Source organism: Astatotilapia calliptera, chromosome 10 (assembly GCF_900246225.1).
Source record: "Astatotilapia calliptera chromosome 10, fAstCal1.2, whole genome shotgun sequence".
Lineage (NCBI taxonomy): Eukaryota > Metazoa > Chordata > Actinopteri > Cichliformes > Cichlidae > Astatotilapia > Astatotilapia calliptera.
Genome location: NC_039311.1, coordinates 603,385 through 624,995, shown reverse-complemented (window position 1 = coordinate 624,995; position 21,611 = coordinate 603,385). Strand labels below are relative to the sequence as shown.

The 21,611-nt window shown below is 42.9% G+C and overlaps 1 protein-coding gene across 4 annotated transcripts in view; it reads right to left on the bottom strand.

Moving 5' to 3' along the window:
* tiprl (TIP41, TOR signaling pathway regulator-like (S. cerevisiae)) overlaps positions 1-20,862 on the bottom strand; it is a 21,918-nt gene extending 1,056 nt beyond the window's left edge. Inside the window, exons 1-12 of one of the 4 annotated variants that reach the window (XM_026182175.1) lie at positions 20,575-20,862; positions 20,309-20,419; positions 19,267-19,394; positions 18,660-18,839; positions 18,243-18,342; positions 18,036-18,167; positions 17,846-17,941; positions 17,686-17,748; positions 3,890-3,982; positions 3,248-3,424; positions 2,633-2,704; positions 666-708 (exon numbers count right to left, since the gene is read on the bottom strand). In XM_026182175.1, coding sequence (XP_026037960.1) covers positions 666-708; positions 2,633-2,704; positions 3,248-3,424; positions 3,890-3,982; positions 17,686-17,748; positions 17,846-17,941; positions 18,036-18,167; positions 18,243-18,342; positions 18,660-18,839; positions 19,267-19,391 — 1,081 coding nt within the window. In that variant the 5' untranslated portion in view covers positions 19,392-19,394; positions 20,309-20,419; positions 20,575-20,862. The other 3 variants (XM_026182172.1, XM_026182171.1, XM_026182173.1) reach the window with 3 other exon arrangements.
* Between the last annotated feature and the right edge of the window lie 749 nt (positions 20,863-21,611).

Here is a 21,611-nt window from a genome sequence, read left to right as displayed (position 1 = left end):
CATTATTATTTTATTCATCACAGGTTGGGAAACTCTTTAACTTGGTCACGGAGGGACAGGGGAGTTGAATATACATGTGATTTGAAACTAACCATCTAAAAGCATTTTATTATTCATTAATCTAACATTTGGTGAATAGAGGAAAACTCTGTAACCACACACAGAGAGGTCTGGAGGACCGGCTCGTTTCATCTGCTGCACAATGCTGTCAAAATGCAAACATCCTGTTTCAGGGTGATGCTGAAGAAATGTTCAAAGAAATCATTCAAACCCTCAAACTACCATGAACTACCAACGCTGAATAGGTGTGCTCATAAATTTTAATAAGTGTTACTTTAGGTTCTGAAGGCTACGAACATTTGACGAAATACCAGTGGCTCACCACAAGTGTATCAAGATGATTTCAAATGATCTTATGAGAGCACTGAGACTCTACAATAATAAAAATCTACAATTTAAAATTGAAGCATTTTAGAAAATCTACATATTCGATTTCAGAGAAACGTTACTACAATTGAAGCTGTGGGGACTAACATCTGCGTTTTGTTCAGTCCATCCAACAGCTGCAAAGACTTTTCAGCCTGAACCAATCAGCAGACGGGCAGAATGTAACTTGAATGTAACTTGAATGTAACTTGAATGTAACTTGAATGTAACAGACTTACTTTGTGGCTGCGCGTGGTGAGAAGCTGCTACAGCTGAACACACCTGGAAGAAAACATGGAGCAGGTAGCAGTGAAACAGGAGCTTCTGACCAAAGGTAAAGCACTGATTCATATTCATCGACATTTATTTTTGTACAGAGTAACAGAATTACCAGGGTCAATATTATCGGTTTTTATTGATCCACAGCATAAACCACTGTGATGGGCTTCAGTTCTGTAAAGCTCAAAGATTGTAACATCAAGTTAAACTGAAGGTCTAATTTACACATGGCAACAAAAACTTCAGCCAGTGGGAACTTCAAATGTATAACTGGAGACCAGAGTCCACGTCAGAAAACCATCAAATGAGATAAAGCTGAGAGACTGGGATCGCTCAGCAGACGTGTGTGAGGCTGTTATTCAGCAAAAAGGATTTCAGTTCCTATGTGCAAACGATGTCCTCGTTCTGTTTAACAGCACAAAAACATTTTTATACCAAAAATTCAATCTTCAGCCGTGTTTCACTACAAGTATCTGCAGCCGTCTGCTGTGTGTAAAAGTATTAAAGTTATGTAACACTTTGTCTACGTCCACACTAGCCCCAGATAAATTTGAAAACGGCGTTTTCGTCTGAAAACGCGTCCACACTATCGTTTTCATAAAGGTGTGCGTCCAGTCCTGCGCATGTGTGAAGCGCAAGAAGATTCAGCCCGCCTCATTTCTGTCTGCCGTTCATTTACTTTCAGGCTCTTTGAAACGTGGCGGCAAAATGTCGAGGAAAAGCACCGAGTTTGTTAAATGGACTCACAATGAGGTGGAATTGTAGCTGTGAGTAACACAAAAGTATAAAGTTGCAAAAGCGAGTGCGAGTTAAAGAATTTGAAGAAAAGCTCTCTGGAGCACGTGCAGACTGATTAATCTTTAATAGGGCTGTCAAACAAAACAGCTGCTGTGTAACGCCCTCCGCTATCTTAGTTTAATTGGTCACATGACTGCATCACATGACTAACATGTGTCATCGTTTTCAAAAAGGCTCCGGGTTCGCTGTTCACACTGCGACACGAAAACGGCGTTTTCAAATGTATCCGCTTTGGAGAGCGTTTTCAAAACGCTGCGTTTTCCTTGAGCAAAAACGGCGCCTCAGTGTGGACGGGAGGCCAAAACGGAGGGAAAAAGATGCGTTTTCAAACGGAAACACATTAGTGCGAACATGGCCTTTGATTCTTTACGATTCCACATTTTCAGGCTCAGAGCATCTTTCTGTCGCTATGTTTAAACAGAGCAAACAAAGACTGATGTGCTCTGGTGAAATGACAGTCGCGTTTGTGGCAAAGATTAACAAAAAAGGAAAAAAGAAGAAGCTGCGGGTGGGGAGCAGTGCTATGCTACAACACCACATACTGTGAATATTACAGGTGGACTGGGGGATCACTGGGGGCCACTATCAGGTTTTAAATGTGAAATGAGGAGCCTGGGACTGAACTCAGCACCGAGACCAGCAGGAAATAAACCTAAGAATAATGATGATGATGAATGTACACAGTCCAGGTTGGAAGCAGAGACGTTCTGTGGCTCACTGTGAGGAGAAGGGCTGGGATTACATCCTTCTTACTCCTTACTGACATGTAAACTCGTGTAATTTATTTAAAATGATACATCGTGGGACACATTCAATGGCAGGTGCTGCTGGCACCACTGTGGATGATGGTGCAGCTACCACTGCTGTACTTAGTTTGACTTTTTCTCTCTCGGCTCCACATCTCTCTACACTAAACTCTGCTCTGCACGGCGCACAGGGAGGAGATGTGATAGGGCAGTAATGAAAATGAACAAAGGGCTTGTTGCTCAGCGGCCCTTCGATCGACCCACTGGCCTCCCGGGCCAGTCCAGCCCTGGCTCCTCCTGTTAAGCTCCCACTGAAGCAAACCAAGCATATGCTTCTAGTCCACTATCAAAGAAGTGCCGTCTAAAGGTGTCGTACTGCTTACCTCGGCTGTGGTGCGACTGACAGCACTTAGCAGTGCTACAGACTCTCGCTCTGACTCGGTCAGTGTCCCAACCTGCAGAGACACCAACAAGGAAACACAGCAGATCCTGAATGGAAACTTTAAAGAGAATTCAGGAGAAATGTCGATCTGCACGATAACCACAAACTGCAGCAGGATGGAGGTGTGTGCACAAACCCGTGAACAATACACACAATTAATGTGATTAAATGTCATTAGGCCTGCTTTCCACACATGTTATGGATATAACTGCAGTAGCTGCACAGTGTTTGGAGGCAGCTAACTGTGATTAAACCAATGAAAAGAAAACACCACACCTAGGACACGTCAAAGCGCTCTCTGCAGTCTCTGTGTGTGTTCAACTTTGATGCTTTCTTGGGCCAAGCGCAGGTACTCTGGGACAGGAAGACCAGTTTAAACTTTGAATTAGCACTTCAAGTGCTCTCACGCCTTCCTCACTTCATCGCCAAGTTCACCACAATGTATCTTTGCACATTTTCCCTTTGATTAGATGGTTAATCAAATCTGACCTCCCACAGCAGTAGTACTTGTATCAGTGAGCTATGTTAAACAGTCATAAGGTGTCGATCTACCCACCTCCATATCAGTGGTCTGTTCAAAGTGTTGCAGCAGCTCCATGACGCCGCTGAGGTTGTTTCTGATCGAGTCTACAGACTCCTTCTGTGCACTCGTGAGCTCCTTCACCTGCGAGCACAGGGCTGAGTGTTTGGACTTTATAGACTTCAGGTTCTCCAGCACCACTGCCAGGTTGTTCTACAAGCACATGGTCAATCATCAGCCCACAGACTACATGCTCAGGTGTGTACCTGATTTTCTCTTATTGCCTTTCTGCAAACATGAAATGTTCTACCTCATGCATCACTCGTATCACTGAGCGACAAACTGTTTTTCCCACTAGAAGCGCTGCATCCAGGTGAACTGAATGATAGCTCTGGGATTTCCGTCCCTCTTCTATGTCTTATTACATGTACTGGTTGGTACGGTTATAACTATTAGCATCTTTATGGGTATAGGCCGGTTCATCTTACTTTCACTTTAGTTGGAGTTTGTTCTTCTGTGTATCCTGATGACATCATGTTTTTTTTTAACAAAAGACAAATAATACACAACTTCCAAGCACAAAGGCCGCAGTGTTAGCAGCCAGTAATTCACTAAGAGCTCTTTGATTTTCTCTAGATCTGCCTGCAGATGCTGGGAGAAATGTCATCTGTTAGTCACCTCAGCTGGACATCCATTTTCTGCACTGCTGTTGATGAAGTCCAGCTTCAACCGCTTCTCAATGTAATCCAGGTCTGCCTCTGCCTTCAGAAACTGCAAAGACAAAGTGCATCACATTGTGGCACTGAACTTCCTGCACCATGTTCAGATTCTTTGCTGTTTGACTCAACATTCCTGGTGGAATCACACTTACAGCTCATTGCTTTATGTGAACCTCATCATGTTACACTATATCAAGTGCAGCGCCCATGTTCCTGTTCCAGGACAGAGTGTGTACTAGGCAGCAGGACTTTGGCATATCCAGGTAGCTTCAGGATTAAACCGGGGTCTTCTGTACCACTGGGTGGAAATCACCAAGAAACGTTCCCGATCAGAGATCAACAGGTATGAACTCACCACCTACTGACCAATGCATTCTCAGGACAGAGACACAAGGCTGCAAAGGTCTGGACATGTGCAGAGGAGGGACAGCGGATAAAGATGGTCTATGGTCCAGCAGTCCCCAGACAACATCAGCCATCAGATCTCCTCACTGTAGGGGGCCAGTGGTTCAAGTTTCTGATTTGATGAGTGATTGAGTGGTTCAGAGAGCACCGTCACTGCTGCTACCCTGACAGCTGTACTGCAGCCACATCGGAGCGAACTTAAGAAGGAAGTCGTCTGATTCGTTGTTTAGAGAGCACAAATGTGTAGATTACTCCAGCTTGAGCAGAAGTAAGGATCGATGTGTGCGCGCACACACACACATTATTATTTTAAATATTGTTCTTGTATTACAAGGTAATATTTGTATTTAGACTTATTTTCAATGGCTGTATTTACATTTGGATTACAGATAAGTAATTATCTGATATTGACTTTATTCCAGCTGTGAGGTAAATAAAGTGCATCTTTAATGCATTTATTGAAGGTGTGTAAACACAGAGGTGGTCCTTGCAGTTTTCAGATGCTTTGACAATACTATTGCACTACTAGTTGTCTGATACAGTAGTGCAATGAAGTCAGAGCATCTGCCAACAGCTCGAGGTTCACACACGGTAAACTTTGCACTAGTCCCAGGATTGCACAACCTGTACAGATGGTCAGCAGCACAGACAGACAGAGCTCAGCTACAGGCTGCACAGCCTCCCATTTCCCTTCTGCAATAAGAGTTACGGGGAAGTAAGCACGCTTGTCTTTGGCACCGTGAGACTTGATGCACTGAGCCATGTGCAGGAGACAGCTGGTGTTTGAGACGGTCTCGAAAAACAAACAATCTGTGAATAAAAGTCCTAAAACAACAGAGCGATGCTACACTTGGTCCCGCTGCGGACTGCTTGCTCCGAGTTGCTCTGTGACGTTCGAGTGGCGGCGATGTTGAAACTAGCCGAGCTCCTTCGCGGTCCTGCGGTATTTGATGGGCCTGACTTTGGATTATTTCTTAGCAGAGAACCGTGAGTCGCCTGCTGTGAGCGGCACACCGTGTGCAAAGCTGCGATCAATAGCGGTTCAACAGCCAAAAGATACAGTCGGGAAAAGGAGTTTGACGCTGTGCTTACCATCGCCTCAAGCTTTTCAACTGTTGTCTCCATGTTGAACAGTTTTCACCCTGAACGTGGGCGCTGTGATTGGCCAGCTGTCAGGAAGGAAGAAAGCTGATTGGACGTGTGTCAGAGCCGAGAGCTGTGCGCCATATTACTCCCAGTCTGTTTCTGTGTTTGGCGCCCCCCTCTGGCTTGGAGTGAGATGAGTCCTGCTGAAACATTTTAGGATCTTCCTGATAGTGATGGGATCCCGGATCTTTTTAGAGAACCGGCTCTTTTTAGAGAACCGGCTCTTTCAGCTCGACTCAATAAAAGGACCCGATACTTTCGGCACCTAACCGACTCTTTAGGTTGTTTTGTTTCTTTAGTTAATTTATTATTAACAACAATATAAAATTATGCACAAAAGGAATTACTAATGTAAAAAAGAAGTGGCTTTATTTATATATGTTTATATATAAATATATACGGTGGCCCCTAGAGACAAAGCACGTACAAACTCCAAAAAGCATGTACAAACTCCAAAACACATTTCTAGCATTAACTGAACTTCCAAAACAGAGCTACCTAGATCACTTAAATTACACATTGAAAGCATATGTGTATTGTTTGTATATTTATACACCAGCACTCATATATATTCAAACAATTAAAAAAAAAAAAAGTTCATTTACCTGTTACTACCACACACCAAATCCGGTCGTTGGTACTTGCTGGCTTGTGTAGCCACTAGGTAACAAAAGCTCAACACTGCGCCCTAGCATCCTGGAGCACTTCTGTTGTCTTTTGTACGTGTTTTGGAGTTTTTACGTGTTTTGGAGTTTGCACGTGCTTCGGGGTTTGTACCTGCTTCGGAGTTTGTACATGTTTTGGAATTTTCACGTGCTTCAGGGTTTGTACGTGCTTCAGGGTTTGTACGTGCTTCAGAGTTTGGACATGTTTTGGAGTTTGTATGTGCTTTGTTAGTGGCCACCGTAAATATACTTTTATTTATTCACTCCACATAAAATGTAATAAATAAATCATATAATACAAAAACCAACTATTCACATTTCAGCTTTTATCTATTTAAATTTTCCTTTTAAACAAATTTAAAATGAAACAACACAAAACACTGCAAACCACAACACAATTAAATATAAATTAAAATATGAAAACAAAAAGAACATGCATATTCTCTGTCATATGGGCCTGCATGAATAAACTTTCTGTATCCGTTATCATCCGCAACTGAAAATAGTTGTGGATGATTACTATACCTTTCTAATGTGACGCAGGGCTCTAGACTAACTTTTTGCCATGGTTGCACTGGTGTGCCTAAAAATAAAATTTAGGCGCACCAGCACAAAATTTAGTCGTACAAGCACAAAAGTTAGGCGTACCCAAATTTTTTAACTGCATTACTTAACACCGCAGTTTTACATGTTCACGTTTTTTTTGATTTGTAAATGATTAACTAACAACCTTTCAAAATGATTAACTTGACACCCCCTTTGCTGCCCAAATTAACAGCAGCTCCATCAGCCCCCATAGCAATGATTTTATCCAACCAGTTACTGCACTGGTCCCCAAGAGCAGCAAATGCTTTCTTTGAGGCAGCATAAATTCCTAAACAAAAAAAAACAAAAAAACATTTACTTATCAGATCAAGAGTTTACAATGCAGTCTTTTTCAGTTTGAGTTTCTATATTCATGTATTATTGCTATGTTTAATTTTCAATGATGCTAGATATGGTTAATTCAGTAACACGATGTAATATTATTAATCATATACATAGGCTACGTGACATGACATGGCTTACCTTGGGCATGGGCATGCTGGACCTCAATGTGTCCAATCAGTATATTCGCTGGTCTTCCTTTTTGCAAGATACGAGCGTACACAATGACACATTCTTTTGTGGCGATGTCTGTGTCTCCATCGATCAGGAAGGCCATGTATGTACTGTTCGCAATTTCCACTGACGTCTTTTTTTTCAGTGTGTCAGCGATTACGCCTATAAACTGGGCGCACGCAACATCATTGCTGTATGTGGGGTTTATGTCCAAGCCATTTTTCCTGTGAAGAGTTATTTCTGACTTGAACTTAGTAAACGGAACTTCTTCTTTTGCAATATTGTAGGCGATGTTAAACTTAATGATCATCTCGGCCTCCTCCGATGACCTGTTTACTCCTGCCTGCCGCTGAAAGGCAGTGGGGAGCGGGGACATTTTGGCAGAGCATTTATCGCGGCATATAATGTGTCTTCTCGATGCTGTATGCTTTTTCAGCGTTTCAATTCGAAACGTATTAGCACCAGTGACAAATGCTGTGTTGCCGGCCATGGTCTTTCCACACTCGTGACAATAAATGCAGTGCATCATATTGTCAGCTTGGCTGTATCTTAGCCAGGGAAACTGGTCAAGCCACTCGATTCGAAATCTATACATTTTCTCACTTTTACTTTCAGTGGACTCCGGCTGGGAGTCGATCGTATGTGGCTCATTTTCTGATGCCGTCTCCGGACCAGTGTTTGACAAAAACGGAGAGGTTGATGGCTCCGTGTCAGAGCGCTGGCTCAGAATTTTGGACTGATCAGGCCTTAACTTAACGAAAAAGTTATCAATTGTTCTTTTCATATTTTCTCAATACCAACTTCATACACTTCTGACCTGGGCTACTCACCCATCTCTATCTGCCCGCACTTTCAAACGTAAACACAAGTAGGTCTGCAGGAATATCTGGACCACGGCCAATCACAGAGGTCCCCGCCTCTGAGTATCTCTGATTGGTTTAGAACACGACATGGGCATAATGTGTGTCTGTTGTTGAACACACGGAGACTTTCAGGGTTGCTGAAACTTTTTTTTTCCGAGAAAATACTTGGTCGCACCGGTGCAACCAAGTATTTTTTATTAGTCGCACCATGGAGAAATTTGGTCGCATTTGCGACCAAATTGGTCGCACTCTAGAGCCCTGTGACGTTGTTGTCCCTGGCTCTCTTTCTCTGTCTCTCCCTCCCGCTCTGTTCCTGTGCTACTGAGAGTGTAACTACTGCCCCTCCCACCTCTTCCCAGCGCAAGCACAAGGCTCGAGTGCGGAGTGAAGCGGGAAAAAAGTGCGAGAGAGAGAGAGTGAGAGAAAGAAAAAAGAAAACCCACGGCTCGCCATAAGGAGCCGGCTCGCATCGTTCACGTCAAAGAACAGTAAATTTACGCTACGGTAGGATGTTTTGACAAGGTAGGACGTTTTGTCAGAACACCGGCTCTAAGAGCCATTTCGTTCGCGACCGACACATCACTACTTCCTGAGAGTTACAGACACATCAAACCGACCTCCTCTCTCATTTCTCTTTCTCGCATTATATTAAATAAATAACCTGGTGCGTTATGTTCTTCTTTCCATAATCTTCACATTTTCAGGTATTATGCCTTCCAGTCACGTAGATAGCAAACATTTTGAATTTACACCTTTTCTCACCGCTTTGTTTGGCCTGTGAGAGGAAGCCAAAGCACCCAGAGAGAACAAACAGACACGGGAGAACACAGCCGGGTCAGATGGAGGATTCAAATTCAGGGCGCTCCTCCCGCCAGGCAACGGAGCAAACCACTGTTCCGCTGTACTGCACAGGGTGTGTTATATTATGTGGATTGAAAATGTGACGTCATTCAGGGGTAAAACCGCAAAGAATTCTAGGAACTCGTGGCAAGAGGTACTAGCGCACGCAGGCTTTCAGTAGAGATTGAAAATGTGACGTCATTCAGGGGTAAAACCGCAAAGGATTATGGGAACTCGTGGCAAGAGGTACTAGCTAGTACCTCTTGCCACACAGGCTTTCAATTGAAATTACATTACACAGCGATAAAAAGAAACACAAAAAATGGCAAGAAGCTGTTGTATTATTAACTGCAATAGCCGGTCGCATGACAGCCACGGGAAGCCGACGGGTAAAGAGATCGGTTGTTATCGGATTACGTCGTTGAAGAGAAATTGTTCGAGCCATGTTTCCGAAGTAACAAAGAGGTGATGGATGGCCTGGATTGCAGCCATTCAAAGACCAAATATAACGTCCCAGAACACTCCAGCTCACAGGTTAGTCTGCTCCAAGCATTCCCACAAAGGTCAGTCTTCTGTTGTAGTTAATACGTCATTTTTCATAACATAATTGGTAATATAGGTTACAAGCAAGTCTGGCGCTGAACAGAAATTGTGGCGCTATGCTCCTTTGTTTATTGTGCATAAATAGTGAATTGTCCTGACACGATATTGCGTTTCGCTTCTGTTATTACCATGGTACATTGACAAAAACATATACTTTTATTCACAGGATAAAACAGTTTTTTTGTATCACTAATTGCCCAGTACGATTACAGCATACAATATTATTGTCACTGCTACATTTCTGTAATGCGAACCAGAAATTATTTCCACTACTAATTAACGGTTAACGAATGTGTATTTATGAAGACGATTTGTGAGACTGGTAAACTTATGATACGTACAATGGTTTTTCGTTCTACACGGTGCATTTCAAGGTCCTGTACTCATCCGTCGGTAAACTGTACCTGGGCTTGTTGCAGTGACCTGAAGTTACTAAAAACTTCATGAGTGTATGCACTCACTCCAAGAACTGTATAATTATAAATATGAGCGTGGTGAAAGTTGGGCAGCACGCTGACGTATTTTGTCCACTCTGTGTGCTCGTAAGGGTCTAACCCTTTCACTCCTTTGATTTTTTTTCCTTGTATCTTTTCTTTGACATTTCATCAAGTCTGTCTTTGTACGGACCGGCATTGTTCTCCTTCGTTTTGTACATTCCCTTTTTGGGGGGCAAAGAAAAAAACAAGAATTTATTGGAACCGGAGAATGAACGTTTTGCGGTGCTGCAAATGCTTGCATTTGATGCGGTACTTGGATTGTTTTGCCACGAGTTCCCGGCATGCAATGCGCGAAAGTCACGTGGTCTTTCAATCTCTATACTGTTGTTCAGTGATGACGCAACGAATCCTACTTCCGGGTCTAAAGTAGTCTGTGTTTAATATGGCTTTTGTGTTGTTAACATGTTTAATGTTATGTATTTTCTTCTATTTGATCTCAAAAAGCTCCTAAAACAGTCAGTGATCACTGTTGACCTCCCTCGGCTTTTATTACCACTAATCATTTATTTAAGCTCAGTTTTTAAAACCTTAGGATGTAGCTACAGCCCAGCCCATGCAGCAGTATATGAATGACTAACCTCGTATTGTGGATGGATTATCTCAGTTGTTCTCCTGGCTGAAATTTGGTCCTTTTACAGCATCCTGCCACGCGATTACATTTGTTCCTGACCACCGAGAACACTCACGTTAACTTTTATCGAGTGGAAAAAAAGTTAGCTTGTTTATATTATGCTAACATAGCTGTGTCGCTAGCGGTCACGTAGCACATCATTATATACCAGCTAGCCCAACTTCAGTAACCCTACAAACGTCACTGCTGTTTAGTTTCCTGTCTTCATTTATGCTGGAAGTGATAACAGAGCTGTACGTTTTAATTTGTTTCCAAAACCCCGCAGTCAGGACATGCTATATTGTATTTAGATAGAAGCTAGCGAGCTAACTCCCTGCTAACTTCTAACTCCGTTAAATGTCATAAATTCTGTTTTCATGGATGCCTGGATGTTAAACTCAATTGTTACACCTGGTAGAGCAGAACGCTGATCATTTTATTAAAGATGAAAGACTTTAGACAGTTTTTCAACTCTCAGTAATGCCATAGTGATCGTTTGATATATGGACCTGCAGCGGAGTTTAGGCCCAGACACTGCTAGTGACGTCAGACTGAACAATCGGATAGAAAAACGGTTCATTACTCGAAGCTTTTCAACACAGTCCACTCTGGTGACATCTGGTGGCCAAATATATGAAGAGCAGCTTGAATCCACAAAATAAAACCAACTGCCTCATTATGATTGCCCACTCGATAGAGTGGAGTTCTGCCTGATATTGGGCCACCGTTGTGTTGCTTTAAACGTGTATTTATGGGGGTGAAAAAAATGTTGTTTATTTCTTTAATAAATAATTTTGACCAGTAAACTTTCCTTGTTTAAACATGCACCATGGTTTGGTCTTTGCTTGTGACTTCTCGATGTTGGCAAATACAATAATTGAAAAAATACCACGCTACATATAATATACATATAATAATGTACAACACATTTTGGAGTATATTTCTGCTGTGAGGTCCCGCCTCCTTGTACTTATGCAATTAACCGGGTTCCAACCCGGACAAACGGATCAGATTTTCACCCAGGTGTCATCCACATATCTGAACCAATGGCTTGGTGGTGTTCCAGGGTAGGATAGCAAAGCCCTCTTTTCCACTTCTTCCATGTACAAATTGGCCACAATGGATGAAACTGGGGAGCCCATGGCACACCCATGTTTCTGCCTGTGGAACTGACCCTTGTATGTGAAGTAGGTGGAATGAAGACACAGTTCAAACACACTTGGTCGGTGCTGAGAGCGGTCCTGTTGCTGAGGTTGGGGTCATCCTGTCATCTCTTACGGACCACCTTCAGTGAAGACAGATGTGAAGCCTGATCTTGAAAGTTGAGCAGATGTCTGTCTCCTGAGTCTGATCTGGGAGCTGCTTCCACAGGAGGTGGGTACTGTAACAGGCCTTTTAGAAAACGCCAGCTACCACCAATCCTGTGGCAGAGGTTTACTGGAACAACATGCTCTTAAAAATATGATGCACTCACATCATCACACACGACTCTGTATATTCTGCCAGTGCAAGAGTGGAGCTCCCAACTCTCTTTCATGGTTGTTATACACACTCAGGGAAATCTTTCTGGATAATGACGATTATGTCTGTTATAAATTACATTATTTAATGTAATAACAATTCATATTTTAAACATTTTTTGTGCAACATTATTACTGCCATTATGCTGTTATTACAAAACACTATCATCACATGTTCTCATTGTTCACCTGGTGAGGCTCAAAGCGCTCCCAGCTGGAGTCCAACCGGAACGCTGTCTGATAGAGGGAATGATTTAAAAATGTTGATACTGTTTTGTCAGGAAAGAACTATCGACCACACACAAAGCAACGTAGTTACTACACAAACAAAATTTATGTGGCCATATGGGAGACATTTGAATCTGAAGGTGCTTCCGACACAAAGGAAAAATACACTTCTTCACCTTCAGCAGGGATATTTACACAAACTGTTGATTTTGAATTTGGAAAATACAGGATTTGTTTGTTTTGTTTTGTACCGATGAACTAATATTAGAAACAGTTATTCTACAATGCTTTATGTTACAAAGCAAGTCTCATAATAAGAAATGTCAAATATGAACAAAACAGGAAGCAGATTCTAGTTTTAAGGGCAAACTATATGAAAAAAGTTGTTCCTGTACAGATAATTGTAAGAGCAGTCGTGGCTTTGTGTTGGTGTGAGATAAAGGAACAGTTTAAGACTAATATTTCTGTTTGTCACTATGCAGAACAGTTAGCGCGGATCTTTCACTATACTGTCACTCAATGACTTTATTATCAGCTGTGTGAGTCTGCAGCACAGGAAGTTCCAGCTTCTCACACTCGGTCATCTTCAGGGTTAAGTACTGGGCCACCTCGTTGGGATCGGTGAACAGTGGAGCCGGAACATTCTGAAGAGGAGGACACAACGAATCAAACTGAAGAACTAATCTGGAGTCAAAATAAAAACCACATATTAAAGTAAAAATTGATCTGAATATTCATATTTATATAAAAAACAACAAATAATAATGTACTTCAGAATCACCCATGAAAAACAAAAATCCTAAATGCTGTATAAACAGCATCATGAACGTGTGATGGTGCAGCACAGTCAGCATGTCAGTGTGAGCAGTCCTGGTGCTGCTTCAGACAACACGAGTACACTGAGCTCACCACAGCTCCCAGCTTCCTCTGCAAACACACTGCTAACATGCTGGGGTTCTTCTGCACACTGACATCTCGTCCCAGGACGGGCACAGGCAGCTGTCTGACGCTGGTTTCATTATTATTGTTGTTGTGATACAGTTTTAGTACATTTCCATCGTCACCCTTAGCCCTCTACAACATGAATTTAACTGTTTTGTTCTGATTTCTTTTTTTTTAGAATTAAATATTTCATCCTACATTTTGATAGCTTGGAGCGTCCTCTACTGATACATCAGCCAACAAGTATCCACAGGTAAGCCAGCGGTCTGAGAGCGACGTGCTGTCAGGATAATAACTGTGAGGTGTTGAGGATGTGGCTGAACAGACTTTGAACATGAGAAGGATTTTAAATTCAAGTCTGAATTTATCAGGGAGCCACTGAAGAGAAGCTAATAATCTCTTTGCAGTGCCAGTGGGCGGAGCTTTGAGTCAACTGAAGGCTTTTCAGGTCATGTTTTGGACATCCTGAGAATAATGAACCCGTTTTTTAGCAGCACTCTGACTCAGGATGTTTCTAACTTTAATGACATTGCACAAATGAATCAGGCGAGCTCTACGTATTTGTTGAAAGTACACCTGAGGCCATCTGAGCAAAGTATCAGGTTGGACATCAACTTTTAACATTTTTAGGACCAAGTATAATATTCCTCTTTTGGAGATGATGAGTTAACTCTTTGATTACTTCTCTTTCAAAACGTCTATAATGAAGATAAGATATCAGTCTATAATTAGCCAAGGCAGCTGGATCAAGTAAGGGTTGGAAGTCCGTGGTATGTAACCTGTTAATAAAGACAGATTCATCCTGTTAAAACCCGAAGCATTAATTCATAGGGAAACAGATGGACACCATCTGTCCAGGTTTTCCCACAAAGTTTGCCAATAAAACCCACGTTGTTTTTCTGGACACTGCTCAGACAGGAGAACGCTACTAGTCCAGGTGGAGAGGGGACCACAGAAAGCTTCAGAGTCTGACATCTTTTTAGCAAAACTACCATCGACACAGTATTGGTAAACGGACTGATTCTTATATAGCACTTTTCTTCTCTCCCACAGCACTCAAGGTGATCTATACAACATGCTTTATTCACCCATTCATATTGTTCTATCCTGTTTCCATCTAAGCAGCAGAACAGACTTCACCAACTTCACGAGGACATGACGTACTCTAGGGGGCGCTGTGTTTGCTGCCCAGGACCGAGGAGCCTGATTGGCAAGTTTACCCTGAAGGACATCCATGGAGGACATCGTTTAGCATGTCCGGTTTGGCGGTGGGTCAGTGATGGTCTACGGAGGCATGTCCATGGATACCCACCCTCACCTGACCCCAATCCAACTGAACACCTCAGGGACATCATAGTTCGGTTGCACCTCGGACTGTCCAGGAGCTCGGTCCAGATCTGTGAGAAGAGCTGCTAGTGCACTGGAGGAGCATGGTCCCATGTTGTCAGGCATGCATGTGGCGGCATAAACACTACTGAGGCCCATTCTGGCAACAAGCACTAGCCTGGTGCACATTTTTGTTCACTTTGATTTACAGCTTGTCTTTGAATTCAGCCTGTGATTATTTTCATTTCATTTCATGTTGTGGTATCCTTCCTTTTCTAACACATTAACCAGTCCAGTCAGTAGATTATATTTTTTAAAGCTCAATGAGGATAAAACTGAAATCCACCTTACAGGCATCAAATCCAACCTTTTGAAGGCGAACCATTTCTCTCTCACCATCGATAACTCCAGTTTTCCCCTCTCCTCAGGTTAAGAGCCTTGGTGTCATCCTAGACAGTTCACTGTCCTATAAATCTCACATCAATAATCTCACCTGCCCATTTCCATCTATGCAGCATTAACAGATTACATCCTGCACCCAGTCTACATCCACAGTCTCGTTACCTCCCACCTTGACTATTGTAATTCTCTCTTACATGGTCTCCCCCCAAAATCCCTCCATCAGCTTCAACTGGTTCAAAACTCCGCTGCCTGCATTATTACCAGACAGATTATTACCAGATTATTACCAGAACCCCTCCTACCAGCACATCACCCCTGTTCTTCAGGAATTTCACTGGGAGCCTGTGAAATTCCGAATAATATACAAACTTCTTCTGCTCACCTTCAAGGCCCTTCATGACCTTGCTCCTTTTTACCTTTCTGACCTGTTAAGCACCACCTGTTCTGCCGTTCACTTCGATCTTCTTCTTCTGTCCAGCTTGCTGTGCCTTCCTTCCGCCTCACCACCATGGGAAGCAGAGCCGTCAGCTGCTCCGCTCCCAGGCTGAGGAACTCTCTCCCCCAGATATAAGAAACACTTTCTCTCCCCCAATTTAAATTTCAACTCAAAACCCATCTGTTCAAATCTGCATATTCACTGTGAACCTAATGTTTGTTCATTTTATCTTGTGCTTTTTTGTTTTTATTGTTCTTCATCTTGTTATTGATCTATTATGTGTTTTACTCTTTGTTAAGTGTCCTTGGTTGTCTTGAAAGGTGCTTTTAAAATGTACTATTATTATCAGGCCTCGCAAAATTTCAAACTCCCTGGTAGTCCTTCGGGCAGGGACTCTTCAGTTTTAGCCCAAAATAAATTTAAGTAGCCCGAATAAAAAAGAGAGCAATGTTTTGATTGATGTTTTGTTTCTCGTTTTGTTTCCGTTACAATATTATACATTAATGTATAATATTGTAACGGAAACAAAACATTAATCAAAAAATTGTTGAAAACACAAATTACAACATTGTATAAAAATGACAGTCATCAACTCAAATACTTGGTTCTAATTGAACAGAAATTTCTATGAACTTGTAAGAACTGTGTAGGACACGAATCAGTCTGTGTCAGAGCCTGAATCTGACATTTCCACTGAAGTCACGGTAAGAGGCAAGTGGAACCAAGATCGAGGCCGTTTGCTGTTTGAAGTTTGCAAAGACTGCTAAATTGTGCCAGTGGTCGTTCACTCTTTGCAACATAGTAGCTGTTCTAAACAGATTTTTCAGGTTTATTTTTAATATGTTATTTGCGATTGGTGTTTGTTCTGGGAAAGATATTGCAGACTGAGCAATAATGCATTTCTTGCATTTCTCATGGGTTCTAATGGGGGCCTTTCTTAAAATGACTGGTTCCAGTAACAAAGGCGCTTGTCGACTCAGAAATCGAGGGAAAACCAACAACACACCTGGCAGAACATTATGTTATTTACACGGGTGCACATAAGTGGTCCGCATGTGCGCATTCGCTGTCAAAATAAAAGACGCACCAGATAAGAAGTTGCAGCGCGCGTTTGCGTCCATATAAAAGGCTGTTTTTGTCCTAGAGTGGGATTTTCACGGCACATTCCGCACCACATCTCTGTGCGTTCATCATTTGTTTGAAGCCAGCTCACCTCCTGCAACCACTTTTCCGAGAATACGTGCTTCTTTTGTGGTTCGGACTCCTGACATTTGTTTGGAGGTGGAGGAACATCACAGTAATTGCTTAAAGGAGCTTCTTCGACATCTTTAAGAGTTTTAAACAAACGTCTGTCCTCCTCCTGAAAATCTTATGTATGCAAACACGCGTTGCAACTTCTTATCTTGTGCGTGTTTTTTATTTTGACAGCGAATGCGCACCTGCGGACCACTTATGTGCAGCCCTGGTTATTTAGCTCGTCATATTGCAGCCACAGAAATTCTTTTGTCCATGAAACCATAAAGCTGCACTTTCTTTTTGCCTTATAGTCTGATTTGTCATAACTTCTCCGTTTTGTGGTAAGCTTTTCTTTGGCTGTCACTTCTTCACCCTGACCTGTCTTATTTGGCTCAGCAGAACTAAAATATATATCCTGCTGCTTTTACACATGCACTCACATAAGCTCAGCGATTCTCTGCGATCAACCTCTCACATGTTTAAGCTGCGGGAGATTTCACTTGTCATGTTTGCATAGTAAGCTAACGATTAATAAGACGATGTCAGAGGAATTGGTGCAAATTATCATCACTCACAGATCAGTGCTGTCGCTCTCTATACACAGTTCGCACGATTGCAAAGTGAAAGCAAAAAAACAAGCGCAAATTCAAACGCGACTTCAATATGTCACATATTGACAGTGGCTCACCGATGCCAATGACATAATTACCCAGCTACATTTCTGAAAGAATGCAAAAGCATTGACATATATTTTTCCTTCCTACGATAGTTATTAACAAATCCAAAAGGAGTCGGTGCTAGAATAAAGTGCCAGACGACGTTCAAACTCACACAAAGCCTTTCGTGAACATGAAAATATTCGGGCTCTGCTTTGGATCAAAGAAGCCAGTAAGTGGAAACAAATAACAGAATCACAGCTCTGTGTCACTGCTCACCTTCAGCTCTGAGATTTTGCTTTCCCTCGTAGTGAACTCTCGCAGCATGTAATCCTTCCCAGCCTGAAACCAAACGTTACATCACGTGAGTCACTTTGAAGTCTGTCACCTGCCCGTGATGAAGTCTGGCAGCACACTCTCAGGTGATGAAACAACTTACCTCGTGATATAGTCGAGTATCGTTTATTCTAATCAGCACTCCGTCCACTCGCAGGAAGAAACGCATCAACAGGAAGAAGCTGGTCGGCATCACTCGCTGCATCAACAAGAAACATCATCGTCATCATCAGTGTTAAATCGGCTGCTCATTTGGATTTGGCAGTCCCACGGGACAGGAAGACGGCACTCACAATTTTGACGCTAAGCATAGAGACTCCATGGTCGTGCAGCTCATCTTCAAACAGCAGCACCTCATCGAAGAACATGATGTGTTCCCGAGCCTTAAGCTTCTCCATGTCAATACGCTCGGCAGTCTCAGACACCTTCACATGAAAACCTCACATCACTTTCTTACAAACCTGTGACTGTGAAGAGTGAACAGTGTCAAACCTGCCTACCTTTATCTGCATGCTTTCTCCTGTCAGAGTGCCTCTGTAGTCTGTGGTGTACGTCCAGTCATAAGGTCGGATCACATCTTTAGAGTGTTCAGAATCAGCTCTGGAAGGGATATCATCCAAGATGTTTAGCTCAGTAAGCCAGTGTGACCCTGAGCCTATACTACACCTTTAGCTGACAGAATGAACGCACCACACTTTGTTCTCTAGGGTATGACTGAAACACCAAGACCTGTCAAATACATTGGACAGTAGCTGACAGTCAGAAAATTGGTGCAACGCAGCGGCGTCGCAGAAAATCTGCCGCAGAACGCCGTAGACAGACACAGCAGCACGCCGAGTCCCAAGTACTGGTCTAAAAGTGGGTTTTTATCCAAGCAGAGAAGATTATCTGACAGAAGCTAACAGTGAGCGTCTTACCTGCTCTCCTGCCATTCCTGAGCACACGCCACCTTGACGCTATCCTCCATGTTGCTGACTCTCTTCAGGGAATCAACAGCATTGAATTCAATCCCGTAACCGTCCGTGTGCTGGATGCGCAGTATGTTGTCTCCAAACAACATCTCTGGAAGAGAAGGCATGTTCATGTCTTCTGCTAGCCTGGAAAGTCAAACAGTGAAGACTGATATCAATCAGGTTTTCTCATCTATTCTAGTCGTTTTGGGAGGATTCAAAACATCAGAAACAAATCGAGCAGCGCCTGCAACAATATTAGTTTGTTTTCTTTAACGTGTCGCGGCTGCTTCTTTCAGTGTCTACATTATTCATTTATGGTTATTTCTATTTTTCCACCATGTGATCACATCACAGCGAGAAGATGTGATGATGCTCGGTGCGTTGCTGTCTGATGAAGAGGACGTGTTACAGCTTTTGTGATGCAATAAACAGGCAAAAACAGCTGATCATGTAAACACGACTCATGTGGACACACACAGACTCTACTGTTTGGTACTCTGACAGTCCGCCTGGTTACACAGGCTGGACCCGACACAGCTTAGATGATATTAAAATGTGACAAATATCTCACCGTTCAATGTCCTTGGACTTCATGATGTGGTTTTTGGAAGCAGTCACTTTCCATGGTCCAAAGTTGAAGTCCTGCTTACTGCTCTTGAAACCATGTGACATCATCATGGACAGAGAGGCCAGCATCAACTGCAAGACAAACATCAGCAGGTTTGTCCAAACAGAACAGGTGGACAGTATCTGCTGTTCAGAGCTTATGGTGTGTTTGTCTGTTTAAATGCGATGACTTTGTAGTTGTCATGTGTTGTCTTTGTTAGAAACCAAATCTGGCAAGGACACAGTGAGCTCCTTCCACCGATGCAAAATCCCTTTCCAGACATTTTCACTAAAAGGGCGATTTACTGGCTGTAGCTGGTCCCAAAGTTGAAACCACTCACAGGAGTAGTTGTGGAAATTTCGACTGTGGGAAACCCGCTGATGATTTGCAGAAGTGGCCCACAGATGCTGACCATCCAAATGATCCCTGGTCAGGGTTTTCAAAGCTGCTCAAACGTGGGCACCGAGACAGAAGAGCAGCACTGTGCCAGTGAAGAGCTGTGACTACAGTCAGGGTCAGCTCCGTGCCCGCCAGCTGCTGCACAACAATCCGAGAAAATCACTGCGCAGCGCATTTTGCTAAAGAGGATAAAAATCCCAAATAACAGAGACATCCGAGGTTTAAAAAAAGGAAATTCTTGTCAGCCGTGCAACATTTAGTTATTCCTACAAGCTGGTCGGTTTGTAGCAATAACTAAATGTTGGTCAGGCCGTCAGCAGCTTTATTATGAGTGAACATACCGAATCTGTGACTCGTATTATTATAAACTTGCACGATCTGCACACTTAAAGTAGCTGAGGCTCGGTTCACGCACAGCGTGTTTGCCGTGTTACAGAAACAAATATTAGCACAAAGGCTCGCCGGACGTTTGTTTCCCTGCGCTGACTCGATGTTCGCTCAGGCAGCTCCAAATGCTTCGTCCCAGTTTAGGCTGTGAACGTAAAGCTCTGCGGTCAAACACACAGGCTGTACACAAACACACAAACACACAAACACATTCATTTACCTTGATGTTGTTGTCGAGCGTTACCTGTCATTGGAGGCTCCCGGGTACGCCGGTGAAATCTGCCCGGTGATGTTTGTGACGCTCGCACTTTGGTTCCACTTTCAAACCTTTCTTTAAAAAAAAAAAAAGATAACAATCATTTTTCGGTGTTTGTGGGTGAACACGAATTCAGTGGTGATCTCACAGTGTTTCATTAACATAAAACATTTTGAAATAAATTCGGAGAGTTAATCGTCTGTTTTTAGAACTGCGGCTGTCGGTCTTACTGTTGGCCGGTTTCAGCCCATCCCTCCTTCCTCTGGTCTCCTGGCCCCAGCCTCCTCCTTTGTCCTCGGTCAAAAGCAGCCATGCCTTATTCAGCACTGAAATCTTAACGATGATATGCATGCTCGATTTGGAAAACATTTGATCCTGATGCAGTCCTCTGCATTTATGCCTGTGACATGCTCCAAGTCAAACAGTTGTGAGCCCTACTGCTGTGTCTCAAGTCGCCTCCTCCTTTCATGTGCTGCAGATTCAGCAGTCCTATTCAATCCCTCTGTAACCAGCAGGTCACAGGTGCTGCAGTACAGGTCTAGCAGCATCTCAAGGAAGGACATGGCATTTGCCCAATTACATTTGAGCCTCTGAAAATGGAGAGCTGTAAAGAGATGGCAGTGGAAATGGTAATTAAATAGTTACTTAATACTTGTGAAACCAAGCTGAAAATCTGCTCTTAAATCACATCTTCATTGAAAAACCACTATTGTGATGTTCAGAGGTGAAATCCTAAAAATGTTATGAACCTGTCTGTGAAGATTGGCCTCGGTCTCTGGTATCAGTGTTTCCATGAACTGGCCAACATCTACATTCATCATGACTGTAGCATCTCGTCTTGTACGGTTGCACCATTCTTAATGAAGCTTTGCATAAACAGCTTATAATATTTTATACAAATGACACAATCATGCATATATGTCACATTAGATCATGATGATGGCGACCGCTCCGTGTGGGCCGCCTCCCCGTCTCCTGCTTGGGGTCAGGTCTCCTGACTGTGATGGCGGACTGTGTTTGTGCATCGATTAGGCGCCGTTTGTTTTTGTATGCACGTCGTCGCAGGAATGACCCGTTGTGTTTTCCTGGCACTGCTGTATTACTGACACACTCAAACTAATAACAGAAACCAATAATTACATTAAAAACAAACTAGATGAGCCCGTCGATTTTACAAGTCTAGTCTATGGTTACAGCAGTGAGCAGCTATTACTACTGTTACTGCACAGGCACACAGAGCCATGCAGGTTTTCCCAGTGACGTTCCT